Genomic DNA, 23,877 nt, shown 5'->3' with positions numbered 1-23,877 from the left:
GCTGGCCCTTTGATTGGACCAGTAGCTTTTGGGAATGGGTTACCATCCCTAATAAGGACAGCAACCCGGTGGTGGATTTAATTAGCAACCGCCAGGAATATGCCTCCCTGGATCCCAACCAAATCTGCTGACCAAATCGGAATTGCCTCCCACTGTCTGCTCCAGCAGCAAGGCTTCAGCCTCCATTATAAAATGCTGCCCATTAACTCAGTTTCTCACTCCCCAGATGCATCCAGAGCTGCCGAGTATTTCCAGCATTTCCTATCTATTTATATAAGATAGAAGTATAAAGCACTGGCTTGGCCTCAACTGGAGCATTACGGCCAGTTCTGGATGCCACACTTTAGGAAGGGCGTGAAGGCGTTAGCGTGCAGAAAATATTCACGAGAATGATTCCAGGGATGAGGAACATCAGTTATAAAGAAAGATTAAAGAAGTTGGGACTGTTTTCCTCGGAGAAGAAAAGGTTGGGAGGAAATTTGATGGAGGTATTCAAAGTCATTAGGGGTCTAGACTGAGTAGATGAGGAGAAACTGTTCCCATTGCTAGAAGGATTGAGAATTAGAGGGCCTAGATTTAACACAATTGACAGAAGAAGCAATGGCAACCTGAGGAAAAAGGTTTTCATGCAGCAAGTGTTTAGGAATTAAAATGCACTGTCTGAAATTGTGGTGGAGGTAGGGTCAACTGAGGCTTTCAAAAGGGAATTGGATCATTATCTGAAAGGTAAAACTTTAGAGGGCTACAGAGAAAAGGCAGGGAGTGCCTATTTGAATTGCTCCTTCAGAGGCAGGGAGTGCCTATGTGAATTGTTCCTTCAGAGAGCCAGCATGGGCACAATGGGCTGAATGGCTTCTTTCTATGCTGTAACCATTCTATGATTCTATGATTTCTCGCATCCTCAGTTTGCTTTTGTGCAAGTATTGAATGTGTTATTGCGTCTGCATTAAGTTACATTGTCTTCTGTTATAACAAGGTTTATTTAATACAGAATGACATCTTGTTTAAAAGAAGTAACAGAAATCTCATGCAGACATGTTTGTTACCAGTCTTTAGTCAAGTTAGAGAGCACAGTTTCAGCTGCTTGGCTAGGGTTTGGGAGAATGAGTGTGGATGTGACTGTTGAACCAGGTAAAAGCTATTAGGGGTAAAATTATGAATTTTTGCTCATGACAAGGAGATTTGACCACCAGCCATGTGCTTTAGGGAATGCACACATGCTTCCCACAGTTTCCCACTCATACGAATAAATGATTGTGGGAGATGCAAATCTTAACTCATATGTTGCTGTAAGGTTTCATGACAGGAACACAAATTCATAAAAATTACTCTCAATGCCTCCTGAGTTAGATTCAACACAAATCACAGTGAGAAATGTTGAGCAAGGCTAAAGTATTTTTCAATGAGATGTGCATTTCTACATTTCTGTGATTACAGTGCTCTGATATGCTGTGAAAAGTGAGTGCATGTGCAGTGTTTGATGTCACATTTATGTCATGTCACAAGGGCCTTCAGTAGATTGCCACTTTGCACTGCAGTCCAGTTTTCTAACATTGAATGCTTAGTGCATCTATAACTTGATTTGTAATTCCCTACATAAATATCATTAAATAAATAAATTGCTAAGGCTGTATTTTTTTTTAAAAGTCCTTTTGTGGCGAGCGACTGCATTTTGATTGTTTTTTTAATGTCTCCAACAATTTATCACTAATTTGTCAAAGGCTCGTACAAATGCTGGTGCTTGAAATTAAATTTGAGTGGGTTTTTTTATAAGTAGTGCAGATATATTGCTGTGCTTCTGTCTAAGCAGCTGTGTGTGGGTGTGCATAAATAATAACTCTGATGCCAGCACTGGTGCTTTGTGTGACATGCAGAAAAAGCTCCATTGCTGCATTAATATTTATATCTGAATTATTTAAACATAGCCTTATACCATCAATCAATTCCATGTAGTGTTATAATTATGGTGGATTTGAAAAAGAGAACTCCCCAAGCCACTTTTGCCTGGGTGATATTGATGAGCTGGGCTCACAAAATAAAGGTGATTTACTGCAAAATCGCAAAACCATAAAAATCGAAAGGCACACAACACCCTAAATGTCATCATCTGTGGAGAAAAACTATGGCATGACCCGACTCCCACCAATCTTGGAGTGACCCTAGACTGCTCCCTAATTTACCATCACCACCTCCAAAAGACTGCAAAAAAGACCAAAACACGAGTGGCTATCACCCGCAAGCTCGCCAGCACAAGCTGAGGTGCAAAAACCTCCATCCTTCAGACACAGCTCTGGTTTTCTCCATAGCTGAGTACTGTGCACTGTATGACCTCAATTCATCACACCAAACTCATTGACACACAGCTTCGCTCAGTAATGATGGTAATCTCTGGAAGCCTGAGATCACTTCCACTTCAATGGCTACCAGTCCTCTAAAATATCGCCCCTCCCTTCATTCAAAGGGACGCAGCAAACGCACAGAGAAATAACTTGTATCAGCAGCAACTTGGGCCTTCCCATCCATAGAAATGTTCAAGACATCCCAGCTCACCACAAGGCTTTATAAAGCCCCCTCTGGGCTTGAATTGAACATCTCCAACTCCATACACAGGTGGAACCTGGAGGAAAGTTTGGGCAGGAAACACCCTTTCAAATAAACGTTGGCCTGGATTTTCATCCTCGAGGTGGCAGCGGGAGTTAGGAAAATTCCTGGCTTGGCCCGACTACCTCAGAGGGATATGCCCGCAAAGGTAGGATCAGTGCCGGATGCGGGTGCGGGATGGAGTCAGGCCAGCCAACCCGAGAAAATGTTCAGAGGCAGCCACAGGGGCTGCCAGGTGCCGAGGCAGCCTGTTTAAAAGGCCCACCTAGGCACTGTGGGATTGTCCCAATTAAAACAATACAAAAGGGCCCTCCAGCCCTCACCTCTCACACCCCGTTACCCCCATGCACTCCTCATGCCCCATACATGCCATCTCATGCCCCCAACCATCCCCTATGGCTGCACATGCTCCCATGCCAATGTATGTCCTTCCAACCATCCCCATGGTCGCTCATGCCCCTGTGCTGAGCTATACTCCTTCACCCATCCCCAGGCTCCTTATAGTCCCTATGCCTAGTTGTGGAACTTCCATGCCCATTGACCAACTATACACTGAAAAGAACCAGTGAACCCTATAATGACAATAGGATGTCTAAATATGTATAAATACATGATGAGGCTTGACTGAGAGCCTAAAAACCCTTTAGTCTGTTGAAACATGAGGTGAGAATGACTGCCCTTCACACCAAGGCAGCATTTGGCTGAGTGTGGCATCAAGGAGCCCTAGCAAAACTGGAAATAATGGGAATCAGGGGGAAAACTCTCCACAGGTGGAGTCATATCTAGCACAAAGGAAACTGGTTGTGGTTGTTGAAAGTCAATCATCTCAGTTCCAGGACATCACTGCAAGAGTTCCTCAGCGTAGTGTCCTCGGCCCAGCCATCTTCAGCTGCTTCATCAATGACCTTCCTTCCATCATAAGGTCAGCAGTGGGGATGTTCGCTGATGATTGCACAATGATCAGCATCATTCATGACTCCTCAGATACTGAAGCAGCCCATGTGCAAATGCAGCAAGACCTGGACAATATCCAGGCTTGGGCTGACAAGTGGCAGGTACCATGCACGCCACACAAGTGCCAGGCAATGACCATCTCCAACAAGAGAGAATCTAAACATCACCCCTTGACATTCAACGGCATTACCATCGCTGGATCCCCCACTAAAAACATCCTGGGTATACCATTGACCAGAAACTGAACTGGACTAGCCATATAGATACTGTGGCTACAAGAGCAGGTCAGAGGCTAGGAATCCTGTGGAAAGCAACTCGACTCCCGATTCCCCACAGCCTGTCCACCATCTATAAAGTATAAGTCAGGAGTTTGATGGAATACTCTTCACTTGCCTGGATGAGTGCAGCTCCAATAACACTCAAGAAGCTCGACACCATTCAGGACAAAGCAGCCCACTTGCTTGGCACCCATCCACTCACATTCACTCCCTCCACCACTGACGCTCAGTGGCAACAGTGGGTACCATCTACAAGATGCACTGCAAGAACTCACGAAGGCTCCTTAGACAGCACCTACCAAATCCATGACTGCTACCATCTAAAAGGACAAGGGCAGCAGATACATGGGAACACCACTGCCTGGAAGTTCCCCTTCAAGTCACTCACCATCCTAACCTGGAAATATATCACCATTCCCACTGTCACTGGGTCAAAATCCTGGAACTCCCTCCCTAACAGCACTGTCGATGTACCTACATTACATGGACTGCAACGGTTCAAGAAGGCAGCTCACCACAACCTTCTCAAGGGCAATTAGGGAGGGCAATAAATGCTGGTCTAGCCAGCGATGCCCACATCATGAATGAATTTAAAAAAAACCTGAGCTCCAGAAAAAACATTACCTGGTTGACAGCTATGGCTCTTTGATCTCTGCTATCAACTGCACAATGTTTATTTACACAAGGGTAAGAGGTTTTAAGTGCTTGTAGTTTCAGCAATGAAAGCTTTAAAGAGTCTGGATGATTGAAACTTTTATTGCCCTGTAGTAACAGAACTTCTTTAACAGGGTAGAAAGTTATAAATGAATGACTTTTTTAAAGATTGTTTACACATCCTATTGTCACTACTGGGTTCATTGGTTCTATATGGTGTATAGTGGATCAATGAGCATGGAAGTGCCATAGCTTGGCATAGGTGGCATGAGGGACCATGGGAGAGTGGATGGAGGACCATAGCTTTGCATGGGAGCACAAAAGAACATGGGTGGGCGGGGGGCAGTGGATGGAGGGACATGGGTTGGCATAAGGGAAATGAGGGGCCACAGGGCTTATTTGGAGGTGGGCATAGCTTGGCATGAGGGCATGGAGGCAATAGGGGTTGTTTGGGGGATATAGCTTGGCATGGGGGGGACCTTTTGTACTTACCTTTTGAAAGGTTTCGTCATGCAGACTTTGGTTCATGACACCTCTGAGGTGCCATGAACCATGACTGTTTGAAGAGCTGGCCTGATTCCATGAAAATTATGGAGGAGTAACACATGGCTATCGTGCAATGGAGCCAGCCAAGCCAGGAGTGCTGGGTGCAGGCTTTTGACCCAAACCAACCTGCGCTCTTAAAAGGCACTTCCAAAAATTGGAAAGCCTGAGATTGAGGTTAGAAATCCCAGAATTGGGTCCTGGCTACCATTTAAAAGGGCTCCTGAGTCATCCTAACTCGGTGAAAATGCAGCCCATTGCCTCCGACCCAACATCTCAACAACCAGGCTCCAATTTCCTGGAACATGTGGCTAACACTTAATAGAACACAGACTGGACATAGCCAATGTGGCCACCTGATGTGCAAGAGGCACCTCAAAACCTTGCCTGGCTGCGGCTGCAGAAACCCTGTCCAAACCATGCAGCACATAATTACAACTTACTCCTGACTCAAGTTTGAGGGTGACATCCAGGAGTTACACTTGCCCTCCAGCAGGGCATTGGATTGGTTATGGACACTAAACTGTGATGACAGCTTCTGCTCCTAAAGCCATACAAAAGAAAAGAGAGACCTACAAAATGGCTCCTGCTTCATAACAATGCAAATATGAAAGTATAACTCTGGAATCAGATCCCCACAACATACTGCTTTGTCTTCAGAGCTCATGGAGTATAACTTCAATGTGCTATTAAGTCAATGTTACAAAGTGCCCATGGCTCCACTGAACCATTTGGAAGTTTTATAAACTTGTGCAGAGTTTTCAAAATATTTTTAGGTTCCGGATAATATTCAAAATGGTTAAGATAAAAGCAAAATATTGGGGATGCTGGAAATCTGAAATAAAAACAGAAAATGCTGGAAAAACCCAGCAGGTTTGGCAGCATCTGTGAGAAAGGAGTCAAATGGACTCAAAACGTTAACTCTGTTTCTCTCTCACAGGTGCTGCCAGACCTGCTGAGCTATTTTGGCATTTTCTGTTTTTGTTTCAAAATAGTTAAACTACACTATTGACCAGTGAAATGACACAGCTTCTAAGTTTCCTGTCTTTATTCCATCTAATTTTAGAAAAGGTATGTTTGTTTCAATTTGTCTCTGGGTGGTTTGTGTGAAGATTCGATTACTCTGAGGCATCATTTTTATCTGCAACCTCGTATATAAGTAGCTGGTTGCATTTGAGCCTTAGTCATCGTACTGAATGAAAAACCTCTGTAATAAGTAGTTTTTTTTTAATGTTGATTCAATACATATTGAGTACACAAAGTACTGTCCATTGTTTGTGTCTGTGGGGCCACTGAACACTGCTATTCCTTTTTGTGATGGCTGCCTCATTCTTCTCCTCTATTTGGTGTTGAGAACTGATACTAGACTATACTAGTAATTTCCTGAAACAGCGATGCCTGGTTTGCAATTTCCTGGACCAGTCATGGATGGCTTGATGAGGAAATTTTTCACAAAAAGAAAATGCACACCAACAACTTATATTCACATCTCCTCTTTATCATAGCAAAATACCCCAAAGTGGAGAGTTAGACCCGAGCAGGAATAGGTCGGGATTAGGAAAGGTGGCTAAAAGAACTGTTGAGGTAGGTATCAGGGAGGAATATGAAGCAAGGAGAAGCGTAACAAAGTGATGGGATTTAGGGTGCATCAGCATGATTAAGGGTGATGAGTGAGTGGAATTTGTGTGGGCTAAGCCACAGGTGATGGAGGACTCAATAAGATTGCGTTTATGTCTTGTGGAGCTCTGGAGGTTGACAAGGAGGGTGTTGAGAACGGATGGTATGTGAGGTTCAGCAGCAGTAGGAATCAGGAAGCGCAGAGATGGGCGGTGTTTGAGAGATAGAAGTTGGCAGTGGTTAGAATGCAGGGGTAATAATGGGGCAAGTAAGAACAGTTCCAGAGTTGGACCACAGAGGAGAGATGATGCATAAGGATGGTGTTAACTACGTAAAAGACCTTAGAGAGGATGAGGATGCATTTAAAAGCTATCAACTTTCTTGGGGTTTTCAGTGCTCTGATTTCCAATGTCTGTACCTGAGGAACTCAAAGCGGGTTCACTGAGTGTCAGCTCTCATGCCATTATCATGGGAACTGTCACTCAAAAGTTACTCAAATCTATTACGGGATTTCTGACTTTGTTTCGGAACAGTCTGGTTGTTGTGCTGTCAGTGTTTCACTGACGTTTTACTTCTTACTTTAACTGTAGACAAAAATTGGAACAAGCAGTTTAGTTCTGCTAATGTGGCATTTTTCACCTTCAGAAGGGATGGAATGACGTAATGGCTGTCCCACATAATCTCCAGCGAGCAATATACCAGAAGTAGGGGCTAATGCCTTCACTGTTCCATACAATTCATTGATTAATGTGCAATTTGAAACTCAGTTTGCTTATGGAAGCTGCCATCTAGCTGTGAGGGTAATTTTTAACTCTACCACCTGGGTAGTAATGTGTCAGAACAGATTGCAATTCTGTTATAGAACCCACTGATTTTAATAGGGTAAAAATTTGGAAATGTTCTATAGTGGATGGGGAGTCTGCTCTGCCACATAACTAACCAGACAGTGAAGTTGAAATATATCATCCAAACCCCGGGGTGATGGGGACAGGCTTGAGCTTTAACACGCTGTTCTGTATTTATGTATGAATGTGCAAGCACAGAGATCCATCTTGGCCCTTTGAATTTGACTTGGAGCCAAGCACCATGAATCAGGTCTAGCCAGTTATGAAATGGTATTGTAGCTCGCCAGAACAGCTGGATAAATGCATCCCAAGTCTTGTCAGTGTACCGATTAAACCTAAGTTGTTCTTAATGCCAAGCCAGGATGTGTCTGCTTCTGAGGATGCTTCCATTTTGCTGACCGCAGGTTGACCAGATATGTTCAGATAGTAAGTGCAGCTACGATGCTGTTGAGCAGTGTGCAAACACTCTGATCAATTGTAGATAATGAGATTATTATTAGTGTGTTGATGGATAGTGACATTGGTTATGTGTTGCCATTCGATGCCATACATGTGGTGTTGATATGGCTGGTTAAAGACCGATAGTCATTGTCATTCGGTCCTAAAAAAAAATCCCATTTCTTAGCACCACATAGCAGCGCCAGTAGTAAAGCAGCACGAAAGATTCAAAGCTACCTCTGCTATTGGACATGACAAATGCACCAAAGCTGATTCATTGGTTCATTGCAGTGGTAATGCTATTATCATTAATGGACTTTGCTATCAAAGTAGATAAGCTGTTTGACACAGCCGATAGTGTTATTTCCAACTTGCAGGCAAGTTGCCAATGGAAACATATTGCATCTATCCTAAGCCAATTAATTTTCATTCCAAAACTCGTTGCTTGCTATAGATAGGCAACTGATGACTCCAGACAGATATTCGTGCAGAACAAATCATTATAGTATTAAAATTGTATGTCCCAGCAACTTCTATTCAAAAGTCTTTGTTGACATAGGGGATTTTTTTTTCCATATTAATTCTATCAAAACCTGATGACACCTCTTCCCTGTTGCATTTTTAATAGGATTTTCCAATTAATTTGACAGCATTTGGCTCTGTAGTTTTATGCATTAGCCACCAGATGGCAATGAAGAACAGACCAACATCAACTAACTTCTTTCACCCTACATTTTTTTCTTAAAACTGTATTCCTTAATTTCCAAAATAATAGTTTGCACAAAATAAGAATTCCAAAAAGCTGCATGTGTAACAATGATAAAATTACATTCATCCACTGAATAGGGTCCAGTAGTGTAGTCTAAGATTTCTGTCTGTTCAATAACTTGAGAATTATGTTGACAATACCATGGTTAATTCATACACCTTTATTAAGCAATTAATGCTCAAAAGGACTTTAGTAGTCACCATATAAAGCAAACAGTTGAAACCTTAATTTTAATTCACCATACACAGCATAAAGGTAAAACTACAGGTGGCCAGCCTGACTCGACTCTAGGCTGCCAGGAACAACCTTGACCAAGATCTTCCTGACTTAATTCTTTGTGCCTTCCCATTGTCTTGAATCTTTTTTGTGGCATTGTGCCCCTTAGGGAACTTTTTTTTATTTGTTCATGGGATGTGGGTGTCGCTGGCTAGACCAGCATTTATTGCCCATTCTTAATTGCCCTTGAGAAGGGTGGTGAGCTGCCTTCTTTAACTGCTGCAGTCCATGTGGTGTAGGTACACCCGTAGTGCTGTTAGGGAGGGAGATCCAGGATTTTGACCTAGTGACAGTGAAGGAACGGCGATATATTCTAAGTCAGGATGGGTGTGTGACTTGGAGGGGAAATTCCCATCTATCTGCTGCCTTGTTCTAGGTGGTAGAGGTTGTGGGTTTGGAAGGTGCTATCGAAAGAGCCTTGGTGATTTGCTGCAGCGCATCTTATAGGTACACACCTGCTGCCACTGTGCGTTGATGGTGGCGGGAGTGAATGTTTATGGATGTGGTGCCAAGCAAGTGGGCTGCTTTGTCCTGGACAGTGTCAAGATTCTCGAGTATTGTTGCAGCTGCACTTATTCAGGCAAGTGGAGAGTGTTCCATCACACTCCCAGTGCCTTGTAGATGGTGGACAGGCTTTGGGGAGCCAGGAGGTGAGTTACCCTCTGCAGAATTCACAGCTTCTGACCTGCTGTTGTAGCCACAGTATTTATATGGCTAGTCCAGTTCAGTTTCTGGTCAATGGTATACCCAGGATGTTGATAACGGGGGCTATAGTGATGGTAACACTATTGAATGTCAAGGGGCGATGGTTAGATTCTCTCTTGTTGGGGATGGTCATTGCCTGGCACTTGTACAAGACCAAAGACCATAAGACATAGGAGCATTCAGCCCATCAAGTCTGCTCTGCCATTCAATGAGATCATGGCTGATCTGATATCCTCAATTCCACTTTCCTGCCTTTCCATTTTAACCCTTGATTCCCTTACTGATTAAAAATCTGTCTATCTCTGCTTTGAATATACTTAATGACCCAGCATCTACAGCCCTCTGCGGTAAAGCCCTCTACAGATTCGTTACCCTCTGGGAGAAGAAATTCCTCCTCATCCCTGCCTTAAGTGGGCGACCCCTTACTCTGAGATTATGCCCTCTGGTGCTAGACACTCCCGCAAGGGGAAACAATCTCTCAACATCTACCCTGTCAAGCCCCCTACAAATCTTATATGTTTCAATAAGCTTGTCTCTCATTCTTCTAAACTCCAGTGAGTACAGGCCCGACCTACTCAACCTTTCCGCATAAGAAAATCCCTCCATACCCGGGATCAACCTAGTGAACCTTCTCTGGATGCCTCAGATGCCAGTATATCTTTCCTTAGACAAGGGGATCAAAATTATTCACAGTGTGGAACAAGTAACAGATGGCCTTGTAGGGGATGGGGTGGGGGGAGGGGGCAGTGGTTGGGGAAAAAAGGATAGAAAATGGGATAGAAAGGGGGATAAAACCATGGATAAATAAATAAAAATAAAAATGGATAAAAAATAAAAATGAATGTAGAAAAAAGGGGATTAAAAACAGGGGATGAGGATGGAGGAGAGAGTTCGTGGTCTGAAGTTGTTGAACTCAATGTTAAGTCCAGAAGGCTGTAAAGTGCCTAATCGGAAGATAAGGTTGTTCCATGTTGTTCTTTCACACAATGCTATCCTTGTTCTGCTATTATCATATTCTGCTTTCTTACCTTTACGCCACTATCAGCACCTTCTTTAGCACTAACCACTACGATTAACAATCCCTTTGGCCTTGAGATCATGACATCTTTGTCAATCCCTCCTTTGTCCCCAACTATCACTGGCCTTCTATCCAGCTCCACCTGCCCCACCCTCCCTCCCTTTAACTGTATAAATCACATTTCTCCTCCAGACTCTAAACGTTAACTCTGTTTCTCTCTCCACAGGTGCTGCAAGACCTGTTAGTTTTTCCAGCATTTTCTGTTTTTATCTCTGTAGCTACTTCATTTCATGTCCTAGGATGCAGTCCATCAGGTCCAGGGGACCTATCGGTCTTTACCCTCATTAATTTCCCTAGTGCTTTCTTTCTCGTGATAGTTATTGTATTTATTTCCTCCCCCCATTTTGCCACTTGATTATTTAGTATTTTTAGAATGCTATTCGTGTCTTCAACCATGAAGACTGATGCAAAGTATTTATTCAACTCCCCTGCCATTTCCTGGTTCCCCATTATTATTTCCCCAGCCTCATTCTCTAAGACGCCTAGGTTCATTTCAAACTCTCTTCCTTTTTATATATTTAAAGAAGCTCTTACTGTCTGTTTTTATATTACTTGCTAGTTTACCCTCAAAGTTTATTTTCTCCCTCTTTATTATTTGTATGGCGTGAATGTTAGTTGCCACTTACCAGCCCAAGCCTGAATATTGTCCAGGTCTTTCTGCATATGGACATGGACTGCTTCAGTGCCTGAGGAGTCACAAATGGTGCTGAACATTGTGCAATCATCAGTGAACATCCCCACTTCTGACCTTATGAAGGAGGGAAGATCATTGATGAAGCAGTTGCAGATGGTTGAGCCAAGGACACTACCCTGAGGAACTCCTGCAGTGATGTCCCAGGACTGAGATGATTGGCCTTAAACAACCACAACCATCTTCCTTTGTGTTAAGTATGAGTCCAGCCAGCGGAGAGTTTTCCCCTTGATTTCCACTGACTCCAGTTTTGCCTGGGCTCCTTGATGCCACACACGGTCAAATGTTACCTTGATGTCAAGGGCAGTCACTCTCACCTCAGCTCGGGAGTTCAGCTCTTTTGTCCATGTTTCAATCAAGACTGTTATGAGGTCAGGAGCTGAGTGGCCCTGGTGGAACCCAAACTGAGTGTTAGTGAGCAGGTTATTGCTAAGTAAGTGCTGCTTGACAGCACTGTTGATGACAAATTACATCACTTTGCTCGTGATCGAGTGTAGAATGATGGGATGGTAATTTGCTGGGTTGGATTTGTCTTGCTTTTTGTGGACAAGTCGTACCTGGACAATTTTCCATATTGCTGGGTGGATGCCAGCTTTGTCGCTCTACTGGAATAGCTCAGCTAGGGGTGCAAGTCTTCAGTATTATTCCTGGAATGTTGTCAGTGCCCATAATCTTTGCAGTATCCAGTACCTTCAGCTGTTTCTTGATATTATGTGGAGTGAATCAAATTGGCTGAAGACTGGCATCTGTGATGCTGGGGACCTCAGGAGGAGGTCGAGATGGATCATCCACTCGTCACTTCTGCCTGAAGATTGTTGCAAATGCTTCAGCCTTGTCATTTGCGCTGATGTGCTGGGCTCCCCCATCATTGAGGATGAGGATATTTGCGGAGCCTCCTCCTCCAGTGAGTTGTTGAATTGTCCACCATCATTCACGACTGGATGTGACAGAACTGCAGAACTTAGATCTGATGCTTTGGTTGTGGGGTCACTTAGCTCTGTCTATCACTTGCTGCTTACACTCTTTGGCATGGAAGTACTGTGTTGTAGCTTCATCAGGTTGATACCTCATTTTAAGGTATGCCTGGTGCTGCTCCTGACATGCCCTCCTGCACTCTTCATTGAACCACAGTTGATCGCCAAGCTTGACGGCAATGATAGAGTCGGGGAGCATGCCAGGCCATGAGTTTATAGATTAGGGTTGTATACACTTCTGCTGCTGGTAATGGCTCACAATGTCTCATGGATGCCCAGTTTTGAGTTGCTAGATCTGTTTGAAATCTATCCCATTTAGCACAGTGGTAATAAATTTCATATACCTCGAGGGGCTGAATGGCCTACTCCTCATAATTCGTATGTACGTAAAATATGTATGCTCGTATACAATCTGAAGAAAAAGTAACAAAAACAAAAATACCTGGAAAAACTCAGCAGGTCTGATATGGTTCTGGTGAAGAGTCATACGGACTTGAAACGTTAACTGTATTCCTCTCCGCAGATGCTGTCAGACCTGCTAAGTTTTTCCAGGTATTTTTGTTTTTGTTTCAGATTTCCAGCATCCGCAGTTTTTTGCTTTTATCTTAGTGAAGAAAAAGTAAGTTCTGCGTTACATAACCTGTAATGGCAAGTGTAGTGAAACATCTTATGTAATGTATTGGAAGAAACTGGTCTGCATTGTACTTTATATAATGTCAAATTTGAACTGCTATGTAAAGTAGTTTCACAAATTTTATGAAAAAGTTTATTTTTGGAAAAAAATGCTAATACAATTGTAACGTGAGACTCAAGTACACAGACTGCACGAAGGTTATAAAACAAGGCTCATTTATTCCAGCCGCACCACAACTGTATAACCTCGCAAGGGAAAACTTAACTTCAAGAATCAAACTACTTACAGCGAATATTCACAGCCGATGCTCCGGATCTCTGGCCTATCTGTGGCCTCGGCTCCTCAACACAGTGACTTATCTGTCTTGAACTGCTGCTCTAGCTCCTCGCTGCTGCCCTGCTCTTTTCTGTCTACGCGAGGGTTCTTGGACTCAGGGGTGCTGTGAGCCAGTCTGACCAGGCCTCCATTTTCCCTTCCTGACTCTTCGTCACCCTCAGGGGCTTCAAGCTGCCCTATTCATGGCCTTGGCCCTTGCCAATTGCCAGTCACAAGTCTTAGACTTTGTCCTTGCTGCTTTCTCCCTTGTCTCATGGCATCTGGCACTGCCCCTTAACTTGCCAAAACATGGTTCCCTGCAGGGAGGGGCCCACAGGGACTGACCAGTTCCCCTGCTTCATGTTCTTGCCCACCATTGCCACTTGCTGCCAATGGCCCCACTACACAGTCGTTTAAGAAGCGGCCCACCATTATCGTCTTAGGGCACTCGGGATAGTCAATTAATGCTGCCGTGCCTGCACAGCACTTCCCACAGTACTATTAGTCAATGTTCCTACTAATCGTACTTTGCATAGAATTCCTTTTCTTATAAAACTGCAAAATTATTGTGAGCAATGCCACGGGAGAGCTACTAGTCCATATTAAAAGTGACACTGATATGACTTTCATCAATTAACCGAGCCCTTATTACCATCATAATTCTGTCCATAATTGTGCTGAAGAATTCTAGGGTTATATGATCCCTGACAACAATTAAATGATTCCAAAGCTCGATGGTTAATTAGGTTTCATCCTCAATAAAGTTAGTGGTGTCAATCTACAACCATTAAAAACATTCACAGATCCTTTGCTGCCACATCAAGCATGAGATAAGGAGACAGGAAACAGGAAGAGGACTTCTACAAATTCATTAGAGTAAAAGAAAAATGCCTGGGGTGTGAAATATATTCACAGATATCTAATAAAAATTATTTGCCTGAATAACAATAAGATTGCAATTTAGGATTAGCTAACTACATAGAGATCATTCAGTCGAGAGCGATAGAGTGAAGGATTAAAGTGCTGGCTAAAGAGGTGATGGATTAAATGGTCTCTTTTTTGCGCTATGATTTCTAAGATTCTGCAAGTCAGGAAGAATTAATAACTCCTGAATGCTGACGTTAGCGTGCCCTAATAGTTCTGCATTTTACATGGCCCTACTGAGCAATATTGTCCTACCACATGTGTATCATTTTTAAATAATTTAATTAACAAAATGAAATTATCCACCTGGAATGATGACTATTGCAAGTCCAGAGTGAATTCTAATAATCTGGAATAAGACATCTGAACTGTCTTTCTCCAGACATGAGTCACCACCATCTTGAAAAATGTATTTGTGGAACAGTCTTGGCAATAAATAGCAGCAGTGAATCAATGAAGAAGGTGAGGATTAGAATTTGTGATATAGTGTAAAGGCAAAAAGAAATTGTGAATTATTATTTTTCAGTAGTGTTTGATACTACAAAGTAGATTAGGACAAGTTTAGCTGGACTATGCAACATCCCCAGCTGAATAACCTGCTAAAAGTATCAATATTTCTTGGGTTAAGCACTGTAATGAGGAGCAAGGATACTGAATAGATTAAAAATAGATAGAAAGGAGGTGCTAAATAAGTTGGCATCACTCAAAGTTAACAAGTCAGCTGGTCCAGATGGGATGCAAGCAATGTTGCTGAGGGAAACTAGGGCTGAAATAACAGAAGCTCTGGAAACAATCATTAAACCCTCCTTGGATATGGGGTTGTCCCAGAGGACTGGAGCATTGCAAATGTTAAAAAAGAGAGTCATAAACCTGGTAACAATGCGACAATCAGTCTAACATCAGTGTTGGGAAAACTATTAGCGATCACTGTCAAAGAGAAAATTAGTTCTCACTTGGAGAAGCATGAGTTAATAAGAATGGATGCATGGATTTTTAAAAGACTAATCATATCTGGCTAACTTGATTGAGTTCTTTGTTGAAGTAACATAGAGGGTTGATAAAGATAGTGCAGTAGATGCTGCATATATGGACTTCCAAAAGGCATTTGATAAAATACCGCATAACAGGCTTATACAGAAAATAGAAACATTAAAGTGATGGAGGTAACTTGGATGTGTAATTGGCTGAGGAACAGGAGGCAAAATGTGGTGGCGAACAGATATTTTTCTGACTGGAGACATGCATGCAGTAGGCTATTCCAGGGATCATTAGTATTAGGACCATTGCTTTTTTGTGGTACAAAACTTGGTTATGTAACAAATGATGAGCAGGATTGGGGCAACTTTCAGGAGGAGATAGAGTAGTGAAATGGGTAGGCACATGGCTGATACAATTTAACGTGGATAAGTGTGAAGTTTTGCATTTCGGAAGAAACGCTATGAAGAGGCAGAACAATTAAAATGATATTATTTTGAGGTGGTGCAAGAGCAGAAGGACTTGAGATTCCATGTTCAAAAATCCTTGAAGGTGGCAAGGCAAGTTGAAAGGTGGTTATGAAAGCATATGAGATTCTTGGTTTTGTAAATAGTGGCGTATAAGACAATAACAAGGAATTTATGCTAAATCTTTACAAATCATTGATTAGGCCCTTCATAAATTATTCTGTACAATTCTAGGCACCATGCCTTAGGATGTCAAGGCTTTGGAGATTGTGCAGAGGAGATTTACCAGGATGAAATCAGGAATGAGGGTCTTTACTTATGTGGAGAGATTGGAGAAGCTGGGATTGTTCTCCTTGGAGCAGAGAAGGTTATAGGGAAACCTAATATAGGTATTCAAAATTATGAGGGGTTCTGATCGAGCAAGGAGGGAGAAAACTCTTTCCTCTGGAAAGTGGATCAGTAACCAAAGGCCTTAGGTTGAAAATAATTGGCAAAAGAACTGGAGATAAATGAGCACTTTTCATTCATACAGAGGGTTGGTATCATCTAGAACCCATTTCTTGAAAAGGTGGGAAATCGGATTCCATAGAAACTTTCAAAAGGCAATTTGACATGTATTTGATTGGAACTGATTTGTTGAATAATGGGGAAAAGCTTGGGTGTGGGACTTAACTGGACAGTGCTTTCAAAGAGCTGGCAGAGGCATGACAGTCAGAATAGCCTCCTGCTATGTTGGAGAATTCTATTGCTGGGATTTTATGGAGATTTTATGTTCTAGGCTCCCCAGCCTGGAGAAACAACCTCCCAAAACTTACCCTTTCAGGCCTCTTAAAATTGTCATATGTTTTAATGAGGTCACCTCTCATTTTTCTGCATTCTAAAGAATATCGGCCTAGTCTACTCAATTGCTCCTCACAGGTCAATCCTCTCATCTCCAGGATCAGCCTAGTCAAACTTTGTTGCATTCCCCGCAAGGCAGATAGGGTAAGGAGACCAAAGCTCTGCACAATATTCCAGGTTTGGTCTCACCAAGGCCCCAGACAATTGCACTCTTACACTTCAATCCCACAATAAAGGCATAAGGATCTATATAAAGCCAACTTATTTCAAATTCTTTTTGTGTAGCACCTTATTTTATCTGTCAGAAACCAAGCTTTTCACAATGAATTATTTTCAGGTGCAGTGACTGTTATGTAGGCAATTATTTTAAACAGATCAGGATCCCAAGAGCAACAGAGAGAATGAACAGTTGATCTGTTTTGGTAACATACGTTTAGGAACACAAAGGGAATTCACTTTTCTTCTTCAAATTGGATCTTTTGCTAATTCAGCTAAACAGCCAGATAAGGGCTTGCTTTTACTTCTCATTCAAGGAATTGTACAGGATTGTCAGCCTAGATTACATGGTCAAGTTACTAAGTGGAGTTGCACAGCTTTCTAATGAGAGTGTTATCAACCGAGTCATCTTCCTGACCACTGGTACAGTGGAACACCGCATCTACTGACATTTTTAAGAGGTTAATCATGTTAACTTTCTTAGCTATGCTTAATTTCCGGAGGCATTCATTTAAACTATTCTTTTTCAGGGAATATGGAGCAATTGATGATGTGGACATCGACTTGCACATTGACGTCAGCTTCCTCGATGTGAGTAAACAAACCTGCTGTTCATTATATTACAACATGATTCATTAATTTATCTGCAAATAAATTGAATAATGTTTCTGATTTTATACTGAAGGGCACTTTATTCACAGCTCATTAAATTCCATTCTTCAGTTCAGGAATTAAAATTGTCTGCACTGCTGTGAAAATGTTCAGGATAGTAATGCTGTCTTATGAGTTCATTGCACACATAGTTAACTCATTCTAGACATCAGTTGATAGGTTGCACAGTGCTGGTGTGAGAAGCAGTGACATGGATGGGTGAATGGTGAGCTTACCCTTGACAACCCAGAAGGACAATCAGATTTCTAATAGTGGTTTCTGAGAATTGATGAGAGGCAGTTTCTTCCCCTTGGGAAGAGAAAAGGAGAAAAATTGGAAATCAATTCCAGGCTGTAATGTTTTACCTCGTGCGATAGGCAGAGGTATGAATAATTTTCCAGCCAATGATCTGAATCAGGGAACAATGCACGGCATACAGCCAATGAAAGGATAGTATGAAATAAATACCTTGAAAGTGGGGAAGAATAATATCATATGAGATATATCATATGGTGAGGCTGTGCCATCATTCATAGAGGTGGAGGAATGGCAATTTAAAATTGAGCCATGTGTAACCGATATTCACTAATAATCTTGGCCAAAGATGGAAACTGCCCGTATTGTTGGGACCCCCCCCCCCCCCGCCCAAACAGTAATACGGAGAGTGAGATCTTGTATTATATATGTATTTTATTCTGATGATTCCAGTGAACTATGTAAAATTAAATCCTTTAACAATATGCTACTTCAGATATAGATTAAGAATTGCCTGTATCGTATTTTTTTTTCTAATTTTACTTCCAATCCTACCAAAGGCACTGATTTTTGTCCCAGTCTTGGCAACAGGTCATTTGAATGAAGTACTGGGGGCAACTTTCAGAAACTGATTGCTCTTTCTTCAGGCCTGAATTTTGAAAGTGAAGGTCATCAATGTGAGCCCAGTCCTGCTTTTGCCAGATTTCCACACATCCAAAGCTCCTAGAGGAAGTCACTGAACAACCTTAGCTCATTTGTTGTCTTCCCTAGCTCAGGAGCACTATTCATCACATTTAGTCCAAGCACTGAATCCAATACCAGGAATGTCACACAAAGGGTAATGAGGCTAAATTGTAGAAGATTGAAGAGAGGAATTTGTCCCGTAATTGAAACATGGAACAATGGACTCTGCCATGAAAGTATAATGATTCTCACATTATTGTGATGTATTGTAAAAGTAGGTTAATAGTTGGGTTTGGATAGTTTCTCTGTGTGTGTATGTGTGGGATGTAATTGAATTGGAGACAGTGGGTCTGAAGGCTTTGACTCATCAAAAGAAGCTAGGTTTGAAATGCTAAATACGTAAACATGGCTGAAATCTTAGAATATAAGGTGAGGAAAATTTGCATTTTTAGATAAATCAGGGCAGTTTGAATTTCAAAGAGATGGTAGGACGTTTACACATAGCCAGAGAAGTTAGACCAAACAGTGTGTTTATTTTTCCCAAAGGTTACTGACAATAATAGCACCATGAAAAGATTTATATTATGGGGAAGATAAAGTTCCAAAGACATATGGGTATAATGGAATTTACATTAAAAGGGGGAATGAGGTTATGTGTCAGGGAAGGCATTGTAAGATCTAACAGAAGTGTGAGGAGCCTCCATTATTTGTGCATTAAGCCTGCTGTCTACAGGAACCGAAGCCACTTTGAATTCTACTGTTCAGGGTATTGTGCTGACTTGCCTGGACCTGTTTAAAATCTATTTTTTAATAGGCCTTAACAGGAGTGTAACTAGAAGCCAGAATAATTAGGAGTTTTGGTAATTATTATAGTAGTAATTGGTAGACTTATGTCTGTGCTTGAAATAATTTATTTTGTTAATAAATGTTTAATTTAGTTTTCTAAAAGACCTCTGAAGTCTTGGTGGACTTATTACTTCTGAATTCAGGGCACGTATCTCGAAATAAATACAAGCTGTAAAACCGTTGTGATAGCGTGATCAGGTTTCCCTCGTGGATTTGATCCGCCTGACGCACATCTGCCACGTCATAACAACTCAAAGACTGGAAGTTCATCAGTTACTGTCCAGGGAAAGATTTCCTCTCTGCCCTAAGTGTGAAATCATTTTTAAAAATTCTTTCATGGGATGTGGGTGTTACTGGCAAGGCCAGCATTTGTTGCCCATCCCTAATTACCATTGGGAAAGTGGTGGTGAGCTGCCTTTTTGAATGGCTACAGTCCATGTGGTGTAGATACACTCCCAGTGCTGTTAGGAAAGGAGTTCCAGATTTTTCACCCAGTGACAGTGAAGGAACAGTGATATAGTTCCAGCTAGGGATAGTGAGTGGCTTGGAGGAGAACTTCCAGGTGGTGGTGTTCCCATGCATCTGCTGCCCTTGTGCTTCTAGATGGTATAGGTTACGAGTTTGGAAGGTGCAATTGAAGGAGGCTTGGTGAGTTGCTGCAGTGCATCATGGTATATAGTACACACTGTTGCCACTGCGTGTGGGCGGTGGAAGGTGTGAATGCTTAAGATGGTCGATGAAGTTCCAATCAAACATGCTGCTTTGTCTTGAGTGGTGTCAAGCTTCCTAAAGTGTTGTTGCAACTGCATTATTCAGGCAAACAATCACCAATGAATATCTCCAATTCTAAATGTACTCTTTACAACTGCATTTATGATTTAACTACACCTTGCATATTATGACGTGACAAGTGATGTGTGCACGGCGAGCCAGATCCACAAAGGAAACTTGGCCACGCTATCACAATGGTTATGCAATTTGTATTTACTATGAGAAAATTTGTGCACTGAATTCGGAAATAATGAGCCCACCAACACCTTTAAAGATTTTAAAAACTAAATTAAGACACTTATTAACAAAAGAAAAGATTTCAAGCACAGTTACTTAATAGTATAACAAATCCCAAAATCCCTAACTAACCTGACTCCCAACTACACACTCCCTTTAAGGCAACAGTCCAACATAGATTTTACATTTAGATAGGCAAGCCACCAAGGTTACCACAGACCCACTCGACAGTGGAATTCCAAAGGCTTTCCTCCACCTTTGGTTACTGAACGCAACAGACTTCTGCAAAAGTGGCTGGAGGCTTCCTCAAGGCTGTTTTACATGGTCCTTTTAGATATTGCATGACCCCACCCCCACCCCCCCAACATAACCTTCCGTCCTTCTTTATATATTTTTCTTTCTCTTTAACCTATAAATTCCATTGTTCTATATGTCTTTGGAAATTTACTTTTCCCATAATATAACAATCTTTAATGTTGCCTATATGATCAGTACCTTTGGGAAAAATAAACATACTGTTTGGCCTTGCTTATCTTGTTAGTTGTAAACATACTATCATCCCTTTGAAACCTAAACAACCCCCTCACTTATCTAAAAATGCAAATTTCCATCACACCTACATGCTGCTTTCATCCATGTTTACTCATTAGCATTTCAAATGCCTTCTACACCTAACTCCTTTTGATAATTTCAAGCTTGCAGTCTATCTGACTCTAATTCAATTAAATCACACAGACAGATTTAGTTCCCAGTGAGTTAGCAGCTAGCATGGTAAAGACTTTGGCTAGATCATGCGAAGCCTGTGTTTCAACTGTCTGTTTAGGAAATGAGATGCCTCATGTTCCTATTGCCCATCATATCCAACTACTGACTACACTGACTCTGACAAACACCACCCATCACCCCACCCATCCCATTGGGGCAAATGCAACATACGTAAGCCAAACCTTTCACTAAAATTATTAACAGGATGAGTTTTGCCAACAGGATCCAGGTCTGGCTTTTACTGAGTTTCTTCCTTTATTGAGCCTCCAGTTCCTTGCAATGGATTGTGACGATGGATAGTAACAATTTAAAAGGAGCTAAGCATGATTGAGCTGTTAAAATAACAACTTAAATGGTGTAAGGTTTAGCACACAAGATACGCAAGTATATTTGTTCTAATATATTAGAGAGTGAATGATGCGTGTGTTTAGTGTGATCATTCATTATACATTTCTGATAGATCTTGTTACTTTTATATTTCTGAATAAATTGTTTTGTTTCTGCTTGCCTGGCTATTTGACAGGAGGAGATTGCTATTGCTTGGGACGTAATTCGCACAGAACCTGTGATAGTGCGGCTGCATTGCTCTCTCACACAGTATTTAAATGGCCCAGGTTAGTACTGTTCTGTACCTTTAGGTTAATGTGAATCTTCACTCACAGTAATGTTATCAAAATCGAAACAGGTTTAACATATATAGGTGCCAAAAACTCGGTTTTGCCACCCAATATTTTATTTTGACAGTGATCAAAAATATAGCTATAATATTGGAGAGATAATTTTCTGACTTTACCTTACCAGCACCAAGAACACAAATTGAACATTTAGGCAGGCACTGTCTACAATTTCAGGCCATTTATAATCAGCTCCAATACACATCCATGGTGGGAGATGCTCCTCACTTAGAGCCTAAGGCCAGAAAATTAGCCTGAAAGGATTCATTTTCATTTCCCTCAATACCTCTGAGGGTGAGCACTCTATCTGGTGTGGTTCTGTGCCTAACAGATCTTTGGACTGGCTCTCCCTCAGCTATAACACCTGATCTCAGGCAGCATAGTGGTTGTGCTACTGAGAAGATGGAATATGGTGACAAATTCCTTATAAGAGCCCTACTTTCCTCACCAGCAATTTCATCCATCCATCCAATTTGCATCATATGAGGGGGTGGCGAGTGGTCAGACAGGTTATGGGGTAAAGTATACAAACCCATCTAATATTCCTGTTCAGGCCAGTCAACAGTAAGAACAGAATGGTGGGCAGGGAAGGGCAATTCTGACTTTGAAACAGCAGTGGAAAAGTGGCCAAGGTGAATCAAGGAAGGAGAGGAACTAGTCCTGGACACCTTTCCCATGGCCAAGCTCTCTTATTACTGGCAGCAGTGATATGAACCCATACAGAGCCATTTGCACAACGTTGCTTTCAGATCTTCAGTAGGCTAGTGTCCCTTTTCCTTGTAGTTCCTCTCCAGTCAGAGGTTGGAACAAATACTGCAATACAGAACCACACAATTTCCTGATAGTAGCTGTCTCCAGAAGCAATACATAATAAACAATACATAGTAAATACATAATGAACCCAGATCCAGGAAAATGGGTCCGACTCAGGGTTAGATCACCAAGCGATGGACAGGACTCCCCCACAAAACCTCCAGTGGCAAGAGCACTGAAGAAAATTCCAGCTCCCAAGATGATAACAGCAACAACAACAACAACCTGTATTTATATACCTTATGGGGGAGGCACTGGATAGTGGTATTGTCACTGGGCTAGTATTCTAGAGACTCAGAGTATTGGTCTGGGGACTTGGGTTTGAATCCCATCACAGCAAATGGTGAAATTTGAATTCAATAAAAATCTGGAATTAAAAGTCTAATGGTCACCATGAAACCATTGCTGATTGTCATAAAGACCCATCTGGTTCACTAATGCCCTTTAGGGAAGGGAAATCTGCCATCCTCACCTGGTCTGGCCCATATGTGACTTCAGATCCATAGCAATGTGGTTGGCTCTGAAATGCCCTCAGAATAAGGGCAATTAGGGATGGGCAATAAACGCTGGCCTAGCCACTAATGCCCACATCCTTTGAACAAATAATAATTAAAAAATTTCTCAAGGAACTCAGACCATTATAAATCAAAATATTACTATGAAACTCAGAAGGACGTCTTCAGCAAGTGACCAAAAGTTCAGTCAAAGAGGAAGGTTTTAAGGAGGGTCTTAAGGGAGGAAAGCGAGGTGGAGAGGTTAATTTGGAACTTAGCACAGAGGCACCTGAAGGCACAGTCACCAATGGTGGAGCAATTAAAATTGGGGCTGCTCAAGAGGCCAGAATTCGAGGAAGGCAGGCTACTAGAGGTGTTGTGGGGCTGGAGGAGATTATAGAGATCGGGAGGAGCAAGGCCATGGAGGGATTTGAAAACAAGGAATAGAATTTTAAAATCAAGATATTGCTTAACCAAGAGCCACTGTAGGTCAGCAGGCACAGGGATGATGCATGAATGGAACTTGGTCCAAGTTATGACAGGGGCAGCAAAGTTTTGGATGACCTCAAGTTTACGGAGGGTGTAATGTGGAAGTCCAGCCAGGAGTGCGTTCGAATAGACTAAGCTAGAGGTTACAGCAGCAGCTGAGCTGAGGCAGGGGTGATGTTACGGAAAGAGAAATAGGTGGTCTTAGTGATGGTGCGGATGTGTGGTTGAAAGGTCCTCTCAGGGTCATACATGACACCAAGTTTGTGAACAGTCTGGTTCAGCCTCAGACAGTTGCCAGGGAGAGGATGGAGTCAGTAGCTAGGAAAGGGAGTTGTAGTGGGGACTAAAGGCAATGGTTTAATGTGCCTCTCTATTTTTGGTGCATATGCTTGCAATAAAAATCT

General features: G+C 42.1%; 1 protein-coding gene across 2 annotated transcripts in view; it reads left to right on the top strand.

Annotated features, from left to right (window-relative positions):
• The window catches only part of parp8 (poly (ADP-ribose) polymerase family, member 8), a 443,855-nt gene that overhangs the window by 282,385 nt on the left and 137,593 nt on the right, over positions 1–23,877 (top strand). For both annotated transcript variants that reach the window (XM_078550076.1, XM_078550068.1), the window contains exons 8-9: positions 17,325–17,385; positions 21,527–21,617. In XM_078550076.1, coding sequence (XP_078406202.1) covers positions 17,325–17,385; positions 21,527–21,617 — 152 coding nt within the window. The remainder of the gene's footprint in view (positions 1–17,324; positions 17,386–21,526; positions 21,618–23,877) is intronic.

Source organism: Cetorhinus maximus, chromosome 1 (assembly GCF_964194155.1).
Source record: "Cetorhinus maximus chromosome 1, sCetMax3.hap1.1, whole genome shotgun sequence".
Lineage (NCBI taxonomy): Eukaryota > Metazoa > Chordata > Chondrichthyes > Lamniformes > Cetorhinidae > Cetorhinus > Cetorhinus maximus.
This window is presented reverse-complemented; position numbering and strand designations above follow the sequence as displayed.